We start from the raw sequence: 14183 nt of genomic DNA, 5'->3' as shown, positions 1-14183 counted from the left end.
CAGGGTGCAGGGCCTGGAGCTTTATGAGGGAGGGAGGCAGGGATAGCGGGGGAATGGATGGCGTCACCCTGGCCCTTTCCCTGTGCAGACTCCAGCCCGTGGCCTTTGAAGGTGGCATTGGCCCCGTGCCAATTGCTGGGCACTTCCCCTGCCCTCCTCAGGAGCATGAGCACTGGGGTCGGCACGGTTTCCTGCGTGAACAAGGCAGTCTGGGCTCCCACAGGTGGTGCCCCTGCGGGCCGTGGTGGCCGTGCCTGAGCTGCAGCTCTCCACCAGCTGGGTGGACTTTGGGACCTGCTTTGTGAGCCAGCAGCGAGTCCAGGAGGTCTACCTGATGAACCTGAGCGGCTGCCGAAGCTACTGGACTATGCTGATGGGTATGTCCTACCCTCCCACTTACCCACTGTTCCCCTACAGGACTGTGCCAAGAAAAGACCCCCAGGAAGGGGCCGCTGTGTCCTGTCCCTGCATGCTGGCCTTTAGGGCTGGTACCACTTGGAGTTTCTGCAGAACAGCCAGTCCCCCAATCCCACATGATCTCAGGGTTGTCCTGCTCTGCAGTGCTGAGCAAGACCAGGTGCAGGCCTGGGGGTGGGCGAAGTCTTCCTGTAGTGGTACACGGGACTGCCTGTGCTCATGTGTCTTCCCTTCCCTTTGCTGCAGGCCAGCAGGAGCCAGCCAAGGCCGCTGTGGCCTTCAGGGTCTCCCCAAACAGTGGGCTGCTGGAAGCACGATCCACCAATGCCCCCCCAACCTCCATTGCCTTGCAGGTTTTCTTCACTGCCAGGTACAGCCCCTCCCAACCTCCCCCAAACTGCCCACAGGGCCTGGACCCTGCTGCCCAGACCCCTCCTAACCGCAACCCCCACATGCTCCCCGCAGCAGCAATGAGCTGTACGAGTCCACAATGGTGGTGGAAGGTGTGCTTGGCGAGAAGTCCTGCACCCTGCGGCTCCGGGGCCAAGGCTCTTATGATGAGAGATATGTGACGCCTCCCCAGCTCTGAGGCTCTGCCCCAGCCCTCAGCCCCAGGCCCCAGCTGCAGAATAAACGTTGCCAGGGATTAGGAGCAGACCTTCAGCACAAAGACACAGACCTGAGGCCCTCTGAACAACAGCTCCTAGACTGGAAGAAGGACCCCCTTCCACAGTGGTCTCAGCCTAGGCCTTCATGTTTCCTCAGAGCCACACCACAGTAGAGACCACTGCATTGAGAATCACTACGCACACTGCACAGCAAAGACCAGTATGGCAAAATTCCCCTTGGGAAAAAACCACAGCCACTAAGATAAATTCTTGCACATTTACTATGTCGTCGTGCTTCTCATCCATGAATTCACCTTGCCCTGGGAATTATTAACTGTGGCCTTGTGGCCTGGGTGACCCAGGCTGCCTTTGTCTTGCACAGCTAACGAGGGTCTGATGGGTGCCTCGACACCCCACCCACTCCTAGACCATGTCAGCTGTGTTCAGTTTCCAAACAAGTTGAAGTGCCTTGATGTGGCCACCGCCACCACCAGTGCCGAGTTTTCCCACGCGCTTCTGTAGTGCTGCTGCCTTGCTGCTAGAGCAGGACTGTGTGGGCGGCGCCTCCAGCCTGGGCCTCACTCAGTTCCCAGGGTATTCAAAGACAGCAGCAGCTCCCATTCCAGTCCCGATGCACATGGACACTACTCCATATGCCCTGTGAAAACACAACTGAATTGGCTGGGCAAAGGCACCCACCCAGCTATCTCCAGACCAGGCTGAGCCAGACGGACTTCATGGACGAGTAGGGTGCAAAACCGTCAGACCAGATCTGTGGGCAGGCGGCACCCTGGCCTCCTGCTTTGAGCACATACACAGTGGCAGATGCCCACTGCAGGCTAGTGTCCCTTTTAAGGCTGGTCCTCAGGGAAAACAGAAATCATGCCCCTACATCCTCAGTTCAGGGTGCTTGTGTGCGCACGCTCCCTTCCCTAGGGACCGCTCGTAATCCCAAAAGACAGTCCCAAACATCATAATCCCAAATGCTGAAATCCTAAAAGAACAAAATCCCTAAAGTCTAAAGTCCTGAAAATCACAATCTTAAAAGATCAAAATCCTGAAAATACAATTCTGGAAAAAATAATATGGAAACCTGGCATAGTGGCATCTACTTGTAGTCCCAGCTATTCAGCAGGCTGTGGCAAGAGGATCACTAGTGCCTAGGAGGTCAAGACCAGCCTGGGCAGTACAGCAAGACCCCATCTTAGAAAAAAACTTTTTAAAAAGATCACTTAAAAGATATTTACATTTTTAGGCCAGGTGCAGTGGTTCAAGCCTGTAATCCCAACACTTTGGGAGGCCAAGAATGGCAGATCACTTGAGGTCAGGAGTTCGAGACCAGCATGGTCAACATGGTAAAACCCTGTCTCCACTAAAAATACAAAAATTAGCTGGGTATGATGGCAGATGCCTGTCATCCCAGATACTTGGGAGGCTGAGGCAGGAAAATTGCTTGAACCCAAAAGGCAAAGGTTGCAGTAAGCTAAGATCACGCCACTGCACTCCAGCCTGGACACCAGAGTGAGACTCCATGTCAAAAATATACATATATGTACATTTTTTAAAGGGGATTTATTTGAAAAACAAAAACTGAACACTTCCCAGGCTACTTTACACAATACGATAGGTAACAATTACCTATTTTAGCAAGCATAAACACTCGGGTATGCTAACAGTAGTCACAGGAGTATAACAGTTATAAACAAACCGTATTCATAAATAGTTTAAAAAGCAAACTCTGTAAATAGCTGCTAATTGTGTGCACGCAGCTTTAGAACTGCAGTCCTATGAATACCATGATGGAGAACCTATGTCTTTTGATGAGATTGATCAAAAACTGTGATGGAGCCAGTCCCTGTGGCTCACACCTGTAATCCCAGCACTTTGGGAGGCTAAGGTGGGAGGATCACTTGAACCCAGAATTCGAGACCAGCCTGGGCAACATAATGAAATGCTGTCTCTACAAAAACTTAGCTGGGTGTAGTGGCACGCACCTATAGTCTCAGCTACTCGTGGGAGGACTGCTGGAGTCAGGGAAGCAAAGGTTGCAGTGAGCCGAGATGGAGCCACTGCATTTTAGCCTGGGTGACAGAGTGAGACCCTATCTCAACAAACAAACCTGTGATGGGTCACCACTGCATATGCAGTCACCCAAAGAACCAAGATCTTGAGAAATTTTCTCTTTCACAAATGCAGGTACACAAACAGGACACCTCTTCATTTACTGAGGAAGTTTCAACATTTTTATGTACATGCACAAGGCTTACAAAGTCAGTATGATAATGCACTTTCATGGAATCAAATTTTTGATGTCCAAGGCAGAAAAAAAAGTGTGTCCCACCTCTGTATTTGTTCTCTGCAAGGCCCCAGGCAATTAGATGGTGCCTGCCAACACTAAGGCTGGAATCTTCCCCACCTGGTCCACTCAAATGCACCCTAACCTCCTCTACAAACACCCTCACAGACACACTCAAAATAATACTTGGTCAGGTCAGGTTTCTAGGTGTTCCCAAAGTTAAGTCCATTCCTTGTCAACTTTGCACCCACTCACAACTCCTTAAACCATACTTAATTTCCAAATAAAGGCACTAACAAGGTAATGGTTGCGTCATATTAGTTACACCGTGTAACACGGTGACGATGCACTATCCTGCATATGATGGAAAATGTACTAATCCCTTCCCTAGAATTCATAGCATGAATTCAACAATAGGATTTCAACATTCAGGATTTTAATCTTTTGAGATTGTGACATTGGGGATTTTAGACATTAGGGATTTTTTTTCCCTTGACTAGTCAAATGTAGAAGTAAGACGTACTTAAAAAAAAAAAAAAAAGAAGAAGTACTCTTAGAGTAAGAACAAGGAGTTTGATCTGTAATTGACTGAACAATCAAGATAACACACTACCTTTGGACCAGCCAAGACCTTAGGGACTTTGATCTTTTGGATTTCAACATTTGGGATTTCAACATTTGGGATTATGGTGCTCAGGACTGTGTCTGTTGGGATGATTATCCAAAGCCCACCTACCTCTATCCCCTACCCTGCAGGTGCCCCAACTTGGGTATCCCCCCACGACCCCCCACCAGGAGCCAGCCTTACCTCTTCCCACGGCGCTTCAGCTCGTTGAGCAGTGTGATGACCTGTCGTGCCCCAGTGCAGCCCAGTGGGTGCCCCAAGGCCACTGCACCACCCAGAGGGTTCACCTTCTCAGGGGGGAGTCGTAGCTTCTCCACACAGTAGGCAGCCTGGAAGGAGGCAGGTCATCACCGCAGCCCTCCTGCCCCTCCCCTGCACCACCTGCCCACTTGCTCCACCTGGACTGCCCAGGGTCAAGGCAACATGGAGAACAACAGCTCACCTGGCTCGCAAAGGCCTCGTTGATCTCAAAGATGTCCACGTCACTCACAGTCAGCCCTGCAGGCAAGGTAAAGACCTGACCTGCCACACTGGCCCTTTACCAGGACTCTGTCTCCCCTGGGCCTGCCCCATCCATGGGCCTTCAGGCTGCCTGGTGTGTGTGTCTTCCAGAAGGGTGAGCCAATCCCAGCTGTGGGGTCAGGACGGGCTTGGAGTATGAGACACTAGCCTAACCCACCTCCATTCTGCAGCACCCACAGGACCACCCCCATGCCCCTGGCAACAGCATGCAGGGCAGGTGCAGGATCCAGGCAGGACCCAGACAGCCATGTGAAGGAGCCACCTTACCTGCTTTTTGCAAAGCTACCGGGATGGCATAGGCAGGTCCGATGCCCATGATGTCAGGTGGGACCCCAACCACTGCATAGGACCTCAGGACCCCAAGGATGGGAAGGCCCAACTCTTCTGCCTTGGACCTCCGGGCCAGCAGGATGGCAGCTGCCCCATCACTCACCTGGCTAGAGTTTCCTAGGGGCAAATTGTTGTGGTAAGGGATCAGGGTGGGGCCGAGGAGATCCCAGCCCTCCCACATCTACTCTGTCTGCAGAGGGGCCTGGTCTATTCCAGGCTCCCAGAGTACGCCACCCAGCATGGCCATGGCCTCTTTCCTCACACCCCCACCCCAGACCAGTCTCACCAGCTGTGGTAGAACCGTCCTTCTTGAAGGCAGGCTTCAGTTTGGCCAGCCCCTCCATGGTGGTGCTGGGGCGGATACCCTCATCCTGGGTCACAGTGATGCTCCTCTTGGTGCCCTTGTCATCATGGACCATGGTGGTCACAGGCACAATCTCAGCTTGGAAACAGCCCTTGCTCTGGGCTCTTGCTGCCCTGCCAGCACCATGGACAGCCAGGCTCAGGCTCCCTTGGGGTTCCCATCCTCCCTGTCCCCAACGCCTATCCATTTGGGTAGACACAAGTTAGGCTGCTAAATTCGGGGACATGCTCAACTTTGGGGGAGCTCTGAGGGCATGGCCAAGACCTTACAGGGCCTTCTTCATCCTCAACCCCAGACCTCCAGATCGTGGCCAGTCCCAACCTCAAAGGGGAGAAGGGTGTTTGGAGGGGTGCTCCCACTTAGAGCCCTTTGTCCAAGAGGGACTAAGCCTGCTCCGTTCTCTCTGCTAAACTGAGGGTGGAACCCCAGAAATATTTGTGCTGGGTTCTGCCAACTTTTCTGTTCAAACCCAGCAGTTCAAAGTCATCTATTCCCCAGTTTCCACATATTTAAAGTGACATATACTAAACTACTCAATGTATTTTTGTATTGAAAGAGTTTTAAAGCACAAGGTATTTAAGAGTGACCCTTGAAATCATGTGCGGCATATAAGTGCCCAGGGACACCCCAGTGGAAGGAATCCAAGGCTTCCGACACATTTTCAAATGGTTATGTGACCCCAAGCGGCTAAGAATCACTGCTTCAGAGAAGTACACCTGGCCCAGATACCATCCCCTGCTTTTGCTGTCCTCTCTCTGGACAGCTGGGACCTGCCAATCTTGGCCTGCCTGAGCCCCCGGCGTTTCCCTGATATCACCCCCAGTTCTTGCCATTGGATGCTGCCACAGACCCGGCATGGTCCGGAAGCTAGGATGCCAGGGTCCCTAGCATTGCCGGCCCCACACTCCTGGCTACCATGTCCAATCTCCAAACCACGGCCAGAAAAGAACACATGGGGAAACTGAGGCCTCACTAGGGCAAAGAGTCAGGGTGAACAGACCTGGAATAGAACCTGGAAGTGCTACCAACTCACAGTGGCCCTGACACTTCCCACTTCCCACTCCCAACCTGGGAGGCCCAAGGCTTGGAAAGCACTCACTGCCCAGCTGTAAGCACAAAAGGGCTCCACTTCAGATCACTTAGACAGACTCAAAACCTCACTGTCCAGCCCTTTAAACAGTCCTCTCCGAGCAGTACTCACTTCTGCTGGGAAGCCAGGGCAAACGTATCCTGCTTCTCCCGTGAAATGCCAAACCGCTCAGCCACGTTCTCAGAGGTTATTCTAGAATACAAACAGCAAATAGTGTGGGCACTGGTCTGACAGCCTAGAGGAATGGACCAGGCTGCAGAGCTGTGCTTGGAACTCTGGGTTCCCAAGGCTGTAGGCAGGAGAGGACGGAAAGGCCAGTCCATGCCACAGGCAGTGGTGATGACTCAAAATGTGGATATAGACTCAGATAGGAAAGTCAGCAATGCTGGCCAGATCCTGAGAAGGTCATACACCAAAGAGACCCTCTCCCAGAGAGAAGGCAGCCTGCATGGGGGCAGCTGCAGAAGAGTTTGGTCCCTGGGTGAGCTGCCTCAGAGCAGGGGAGACAAGGAGCAGGGGAGGGTCTGGGTGGGGGCACTAACTGGCTGCCCCTGGCCAGCTTCTCCTAGGCCTCAAGGAAAACCGCTGCAACGCGGGAGGTGAAGACTCCCACACCTCCTCTAGAAAGGCCAAACCTAGGCTTTCTGATCACCTTGGCTGGGGCCTATGCTTATCCTGAGAACCGAGAGCCACAGCTAGGCCTTCCGGCCTGGGCTTCTGGCTTTACAGGCCTCCCTTGGAGATACGGTGTGTGACACAAGCCACAGCACTGCCCGCTCCAAGCCTCCGTCTGCTCAGCTATCTCATGGATCCAGGACTCCTGGCCCACAGACTCCGGGGATGGCCCAGAGAAGCTAAGTTATTCCATACAAATGCCGCATACTTCTTATGTTGCACCTGACAGGGCCCAATTCCCCCACCGGCATGTTCAGTAATCAAAAGCCTCCCCCTGCCTTCTCAACCTTCTAGGTCCCCAAGACTTTGGAGTGGAGCTACCATTGTCCTTCCTATGACTGAGCACCTCAGTGTGGAGTGACAAAATGGGCAATGTTTGGAAACTCAGGGGCACAGAGAGGACCTGGGGGCCTCAGGAAAGGGAAGTCAAGGGCGGCTTCAAGTCTCATCCCCAAAGTCCCTGCAGAGCAGACCATGCCCAAAGAAAGGAGGCCAAGGCTTGGCACTGCCAGCCACAAAGATGATAAAGTTCTTCTGCCTCCTGCTCCAGGCAGAGGGCACAGCACGCAGAACTATGGGAGCGCTCACCCCATAGGAATCAGGCAGTCTCTGGCCTTCTCCTTCTCCATCAAGCGCGAAGTAATATTTCCAGGGTTCCCTCTGTCAGCCAGGGACATGGACTCCACCCTGGAGAGAAGGAAGAGGAGGAGAAGGTAAGGTGAACTGGGCCCTAGCAGGACTCCTCCAGGAATAGCTGTACACTTGGCAAGTGCTAGGAAATAGCGAGGGAGCCCTAGGAAGTCCAGTAGGCCTCTGGGAGCCACAGGCAGGGCACTTGGCCAGCAAGGCCCAGCTGCGACTACAGCGCTGCTGAGCCCTGTCTCCACTCCGGCCCCCACCCCAGCACAGAGCGCTGCACAATAAACACTCCTGGAGCAGGGCTGTGCCTCCCTATACAACTGCTCAATCAGCCGACTGGCAAGTCCAGAGCAAAGCCTTCCGGTGTCAGCCACAGAAGAGGAAACACATCCACAAGCCCGGGCCTACCCTCAGGACCCACAAATTCAGAGTGGAGAAGAGACAATTTAAATGTAATCACAAAGCTGAGCTCAAAGGGTGATCAGACCTACATAGATAAGGAAGTGCTGCGAGCTGAGAGCAAGGAGGTGGTGTAGTGTGTCAAAAAGGGCTTTGAGGAGATGGGGGACCCTAATGCCTCAAGGATGGTAACAGATAACCTTGGCCGAGTGCTTTTCACCCGCCCAGCACTATTCTGAACTCTTCAGCTATTAGAGTGCGTCAGCGTCAGTCACATGACATACTCCATCGCGTAAGCTGTTGCTATTACTCCATTTAATCTTCTCATCAACTTCAACAGAGCTGAGCTAGGTATCCCCATTTTATAGATCAGCAGACCGAGGTCTAGAGACTCTATAACTTGTCCATGGTCACCCAGCCTGGATCCACATTTAGGTAGTCTGCCCTGTGTTATATACTTGCTGATCAAAGCCTATGGGGAACAATCCGCCTGGGATGTGGGTGTCAGGCCTGGCCCAGATCTTAATATCCTAGTACCACGGTCCTTGACCTGCTTGGGAATCAGATACTCTCTAAGATACTCATAAAGGCTCCAGCCCTTCTCAAGTTATCCACACTACCTCTCACCCAGTCAGATAGAAATCAAAGGACAGTGGCCCTTGCCCAGCCAAAGTCCTTGTAGAGTGGTCTTTGGCTTTATTTACAGCTGCAGACATAGGTCAGTACAACTCAGTGCCAGGTGCCACGGCCCTGGGACAGGGGCCAGCAATGCTTCCTCTCAAGAAATACTATAAAGAGGATGTGAAAGGCAGCGGGGGCATGTCAGAACCCTGGGGCTGCTCGCCTCCTCCAGCCTGCTAAAGCCCTTACTCCCCTGCCCTTGCAGCACCAGATGCCCACCCAAGCCTGGTGGGCACAGAACCCCAGTGCCCTGCCCTTCCCCGGAGGCACTGCCAAATACAACTTCCGCAGCTCCATTCACTGCAGCCAATGACGGAGCCACAGTCTAGGAGGAGGTGACAGTGACCAAACCACCACAAATCTGATCATGTCCCTCATAGCCCATAGGCAGCTAGAAGTTTCCACACTGGTACGAGGGTGGGGAGACAAGAGGACAGACAGCCTAGTAAAATGAACAAACTAGTGACACAGTGGGCAGCTGGCCCTGCCTTTAGAGAGCCCAAACTGCAACTTCTCTCTCAGCAGCACCGCGAATCCACAAGGGCCACAAAAGGAGACCCCAGTGCTGTATTTTCTCAAAATGCTTTCCCACACTTTCCAGCCTGAAAGAGTTCCAAGAAAGTAAGCTTTTAGAGGCCAACCGCCCTCCCCTGCTAGTGCTGAGAGGTGTGAGTGACTCCTGAGCAGCCAGAGTTGGGAGCCACTCCTAAGCTGCATTTGTGAGAATCCACTCCTGGCCAGCTGTGAGAACCCACTCCCGACCAGCTGCCTAAAGGGGACGGGGCAATCCCGAAATCATGGCCTCTGAGAACTCAGGAGATGAAAATTAGTTTTATTGTCACAAGTTGGTTAATAAGCTCCGGCAGAAAAAAATTCTTACCCACAGGCCATGCCAATGTCATAAGACCCATTTCTGATGCCACCTGCAACAAAAGCATTTCATAAACATCCTTTGCCAGAGTCTACCTGTTCCGGAAGCAGTGGAGCCTCCTCCCCACCTGGCCTCTAGATGGGACTCAGCCCCAGCCTCAGAAACGGAAGACCCGGGAGCGTTCAGGAGAGGCCTGGGGCAGTGGCGGGGCACTCCCGCGCTCTTCCTGTGGTTCGAGTCCTCTCAGAAATCCTTATTGCCTGCCCAGCAGACAGCAGCTTTGCTGACCCAAACCCACAGGTCTAGTCAACTTACCAGCTATGCTGGCCACTGCTTGTAGCCCCGACGAGCACTGTCTATTGACAGTGGACAGAGGCACCGTCTCCGGGATGTCACTGAAACAGAAGGTGAGACAGTACAATCAGCGCCCTCTTGCATGTTGGCCTCTCATGGAAAGCAGTCCTGTGCCTCTAACTGCTCCCCTCAAGCGATGTAAAGGGCAGGGGAACATGGAGGCCAGCAGCCCTGCCTCCATGCCAGGCCAGATCCATGGAACGAGGGTGGGCAGCTACTGGGCAGACCCCATCTGTGCAGGCACTTGCTCCCCAGGGCCCCATAAGCACATTCCTTTCCATTCCTATGAGTATCTTCAATCAAAGACCAAGCGCAGCCCGAAGGGAAGGGAAGGGAAGCCTGTCTGGGCCACAGGGATCCTTCTCTCTCTCCCTTTGAAGATACAGAAATGAAAACTATGTATCTCTGTTTCTCCCAAAGAACAGAGAAAAGGTCCTGTTGCTGGGACAGAGCACCAGAGCAAAAGCAATGTCTAACGTCTGAGGCCAGGGACCCTCAGCCTTACCAGTAATCATACAGCTAACCCTGCATGTTCCCATGGACTCCTGAAAACCTGATCCCACCTAGACGGAGAACTCTGATGGGCATCATGTGTTCTAACATCTGTTGTTCTGGTGTGTTCCCCAAGACTCTCACACCAGTCTTAGCCCTGGAAGCTAGTAGGGCTTCCCCTCCTGATGTAACCTGCCTTGGCCAACAGCACAAAGCCCTAGAGAAATTTCCAGACCTCCTGAGACCCAGACTCAGAACCTGAGGGAGTGGAAGCACCCTGGTGATTGCAGTGTGCAGCCAGAGCTGGGAACCTCTGAACTAGTGTCCAGGCCAGGCTCTGCAGAGACCCTTCAGGTGGACAGCCTCCTGTGCAGCCTGTGTGACGCCTCCAGGGTCCCTTAACTCCCTAGTAGGTAGTTACCATTCCTTCACTCAACCCACCAGGTGTTCACTAAGTACCTACTTAGCACAAGGCATCACCTGAGGGATGCTGAGATGCACATAACACTGTGCCCTAGAGGATGCCCAACCAACACACAGAAAATGAATCAACTAGCAGAGACTGAAATAACAGGGCAAGAGGGCAAACCACATCACAAGGAAGCCCATGGCTAGCTACTACTGGATTGGAAGGGGCTCTCATTTTCAGCCTGAGAGCCTGGATAAGTCATGCCAAAATGGTAAGACTATGTTTGGGCAAGGTTTAGCTAGGGCAGAAAGAGGAGGGAGGGCTAGCACTTCAAGGAGACAGAATGGTCATATCAGGGAGGACAGTAGGCCAACAGGCCAGCTGAATGACGAAAAGTCAAGGTGAGTAAGCAGCTGGGAGATGAAGCTGGAAGGTAAGTCTGGAGCCAGACTGTAGGGGGCTTGAACTACAGGCTGGGCAGTGTAAATCTCTCCCGGTTCCTAGAGGGTTTTTGTTTTCCTGTTCCTTCACTAGCTAATGTTCCTATTTATTCTTCTCCATGTACCTTAAAGTACAAAGCTGAGCAGGTCTTACATCTACGCATGAAAATAATTTAAGCACTCTCTCCCCTGCAGGTGCGTAAAGGGAAGTTTACCAGGTCTCCTCCTGGGCGTCCCTCTTCCCCACGGTTCCCATCCCAAAGGGTCTGCTAGTGGGTTATGACTGGTTCCCAGCTCAACTAGTAAAAAGGCTGAAAGTCACTTTTCAGCATGCTTACTTGGTTACTCACCTGACAAATGGGGACAGAATCCACACTTACAAAAGGCAAGCAACAACCTTTTGGCTAAAAATCAAGCCACAGAAAACACTCCAGTGTCAAAGGCCTTGTGCATCCCGGCTCAGCACCTGGAGGGCTCACCCTCTCTTCAAAGTAGGGGAGAGGTGAGTCCACAAGAGGAGGGAGCCAAGGACTCTGGTTGCCTCATTCTGGCGTCCAACCTGATCCTCCCCAACCTGTGGGCTGAGTTCCCTGGGCCCTGGGCACATTAAAGTGTCAAAACGGCCAACCCATGGCTACAACTAGAAAAGTTTACCTCAGAAACTGGGCAATTCGGGCCATGATTGCCCCGGCCCCGGGCTGCAGCACATTTCCTGTGGACAACAAACTTCCACTCAGTGCCAGGTGTGGTGTTCTGGGCACTAAGGTATAGCTGTGAATACCAGAGATGAGACGTTCCAATTCTTTCTTCGGGAACATTAGCGCTTGGCAGCTCTGGAACACCGGGGTTTGGAGCAGGGAGAGCCAGCCATACAACAGCTTGTCCTGGTCTTCCACCAGCTCCTGTCCCCGAGGGTCCCACGCTCACTTGCTCATGCACCCAGCTTTTCCAAATCAGCACAGATGGGCAGGTTGCCTGCCTTTAAAAGTGACATGGGAGTTTCTGAAAATGCACATCTCCCCAGGTATCCTCCTCTGAGCCCTGCTGTCACCCCAGAGGACTGCCGACCTAGGGGTGGCATCTACCGGGTAAGACTCTCGTCATATCATGTTGCTATATCTCAAGGTGAGGGGTGGAATAGAGGGCTGGACTGAAGGTCAAGGCCATGGAGGTTCCCCCAGTGAAAACTCGGGGTGGGGAGGTGCGGAGGGCTCTGGACAAACGGAAGAACGGGAAGGGCCCAGCGCAGGGCCTGGCTGGTGCGCTCACCGACACAGATGTCCCCCAGCTGTTCCGGCCGCAGATTCACGTCCTGGAGAACCGCGATCATGACAGCCGAGAGAAGCTCGTCGGGGGTGGTGTCCTGCAGCGGGAGGAGCAGCTGCGGTGACCTCCACTCCCCCATGCCCACTCCAGGGAGACAAAGCGACCACAGCTGGGTGCGGAGCTGCCTCCGGCATCCAGGGGAACCAAACATACGAGCGGGACCCCAGCCCGCGCCGGCGTCTTCCCACACCGGGCGCCCAGACCCTCGGGCCTCACCTTGAAGCCGCCGCGGCCCGCCCGGCAGATGGCGGTGCGCCGGCCGTGCACCACCACCACGTCCGCGGCCGAGGCCTGCGGGGCGCCGCTCGAGCAAGGCTTCGCCTGCAGCGTCCAGCCGGGAACGGGCTGGCCAGTCAGGTGGCCCAGCACTACCTGCAGCCTCTGCATTGCGCAGCTCGACTCTACAGAACCGACCGCGGGAGGTAACAGACGACCGCCCGCGCACGCGCAGAACCACACCTCAGCCCCCTTGGCCTAAAAGCCAAGCAAACAAAAGTCCCGCCCACCTTCCGCCTCAGCCAACCACAAGGTGAGTCAGCCTGGGGACCCGCCCCTCCCGCCACCGCCTACCGAGCCCTCTATTGGAGGGCCCGCAGTCACCGCCCAGCCGAGCTTTCCACTCGATGCCCCGCCTACCTTAGCCTACCGCAGCCAACCAGAAGGTGGACCTCTGTGAATCCCCGCCCAGAAAAGCAGACCGGAAGCCTTTCCACCTTTTGTAGCCAAACCTGGGACCGGATCCCCAAAGCCCTGCCCCCTGCCCGCATCCAAACGGACGGCTGGACCGCCAGGACCGCTTCCTGCTTGGGATGGAGATGGAAGCCGGGTCTCCAAGTCCTCTACCCACTTCCTGGTCGGCTCTGCTATCTCTCCGGTCCCAGTACCCACGCTGGGGGACCTAAATACTTCCGAAACGCCCGAGTCCTACTCCGACGTGGCTGGGCTTTCTCATTCTTTCAAGAAGCCCGGGAATTTGGGCTTTCAGGCTGGCCGGGAGAACAGATTTCACAGAGGGGCTGGGGTGTGACAAGCTCTCTAACTGGAGAAGGAACAGCTCACACTTTTACCAGTTTGACACCCAGTTGGAATGATTTTATTAGTGCCCATTTCCCGTGCTAGGCTGGGATCTCCAGCAAGGCAAAGAGGTCTCCGGGGAGCCTACGACTCGCTTGGCACTTAATAGATGATCGATAAATACTTGTTGAATGAATGAACCGGGGCTCCCCAGGTCCGGATTGTGACCTTAACCCGAAAGAGCAAGGTCACGTGCCCCCTTGACTCCCAGTAGCCGGGCCGTGTCTTTACTTGAGATCCTGGAGAGTAGCGCTGGGCTTCCCACAGACACCAAAGCACAGGGCGCCTTGTGATTCCCAACCTAGCGTCACGACGCCCCCCAACCGTTTCGAGGTTGCCTCGGGCTCCAGAAGGCAGCTGTCCCTTACCCACTCCCCCTGGGGTGCACAGCAGGGGTCTCTCCGTACCCCTACCGGCAGGATTGCGTGTTCCCCAGAGACAGTGGAGGGGGGAGCTGGTGCCTTCCCACGCGTCTCCTCCTCGCCTTCCTCGAGGGCAGGACTGTACGAACCCCTCAGAACCCCAGTGGAAGAATTGTGACTCCAGATCCCAAAGAGCAAGGCCCGTTTCC

The 14183-nt window shown here is 54.1% G+C and overlaps 2 protein-coding genes across 6 annotated transcripts in view; one reads left to right on the top strand and one right to left on the bottom strand.

The window, feature by feature from the left end:
• The window catches only part of DLEC1 (DLEC1 cilia and flagella associated protein), a 68664-nt gene extending 66098 nt beyond the window's left edge, over positions 1–2566 (top strand). For 4 of the 5 annotated variants that reach the window (XM_012455658.2, XM_012455660.2, XM_021666556.2 and 1 more), the window contains 3 exons: positions 224–377; positions 664–787; positions 883–2566. In XM_012455658.2, the coding sequence (XP_012311081.2) occupies positions 224–377; positions 664–787; positions 883–1006 (402 nt within the window). In that variant the 3' untranslated portion in view covers positions 1007–2566. The remainder of the gene's footprint in view (positions 1–223; positions 378–663; positions 788–882) is intronic. The other variant, XM_012455659.3, reaches the window with a different exon arrangement.
• Positions 1289–13001, bottom strand: ACAA1 (acetyl-CoA acyltransferase 1). Its single transcript, XM_012455662.3, has 12 exons — positions 12755–13001; positions 12482–12575; positions 11867–11924; positions 9833–9912; positions 9527–9569; positions 7516–7614; positions 6364–6444; positions 5085–5275; positions 4736–4915; positions 4389–4444; positions 4130–4275; positions 1289–1683 (listed from the first exon to the last, which is right to left on the bottom strand). The coding sequence occupies exons 1-12, from the start codon at positions 12923–12925 to the stop codon at positions 1608–1610; spliced, it is 1275 nt and encodes a 424-aa protein (XP_012311085.1). The 5' UTR covers positions 12926–13001; the 3' UTR covers positions 1289–1607.
• Between the last annotated feature and the right edge of the window lie 1182 nt (positions 13002–14183).

Source organism: Aotus nancymaae, unplaced genomic scaffold, assembly GCF_030222135.1.
Source record: "Aotus nancymaae isolate 86718 unplaced genomic scaffold, 86718_ANA_hifiasm-v0.15.2.pri h1tg000038l, whole genome shotgun sequence".
Classification (NCBI taxonomy): domain Eukaryota; kingdom Metazoa; phylum Chordata; class Mammalia; order Primates; family Aotidae; genus Aotus; species Aotus nancymaae.
The sequence above is the reverse complement of the archived record's forward strand: the minus strand, read 5'-3'. Positions and strand labels throughout refer to the sequence as shown.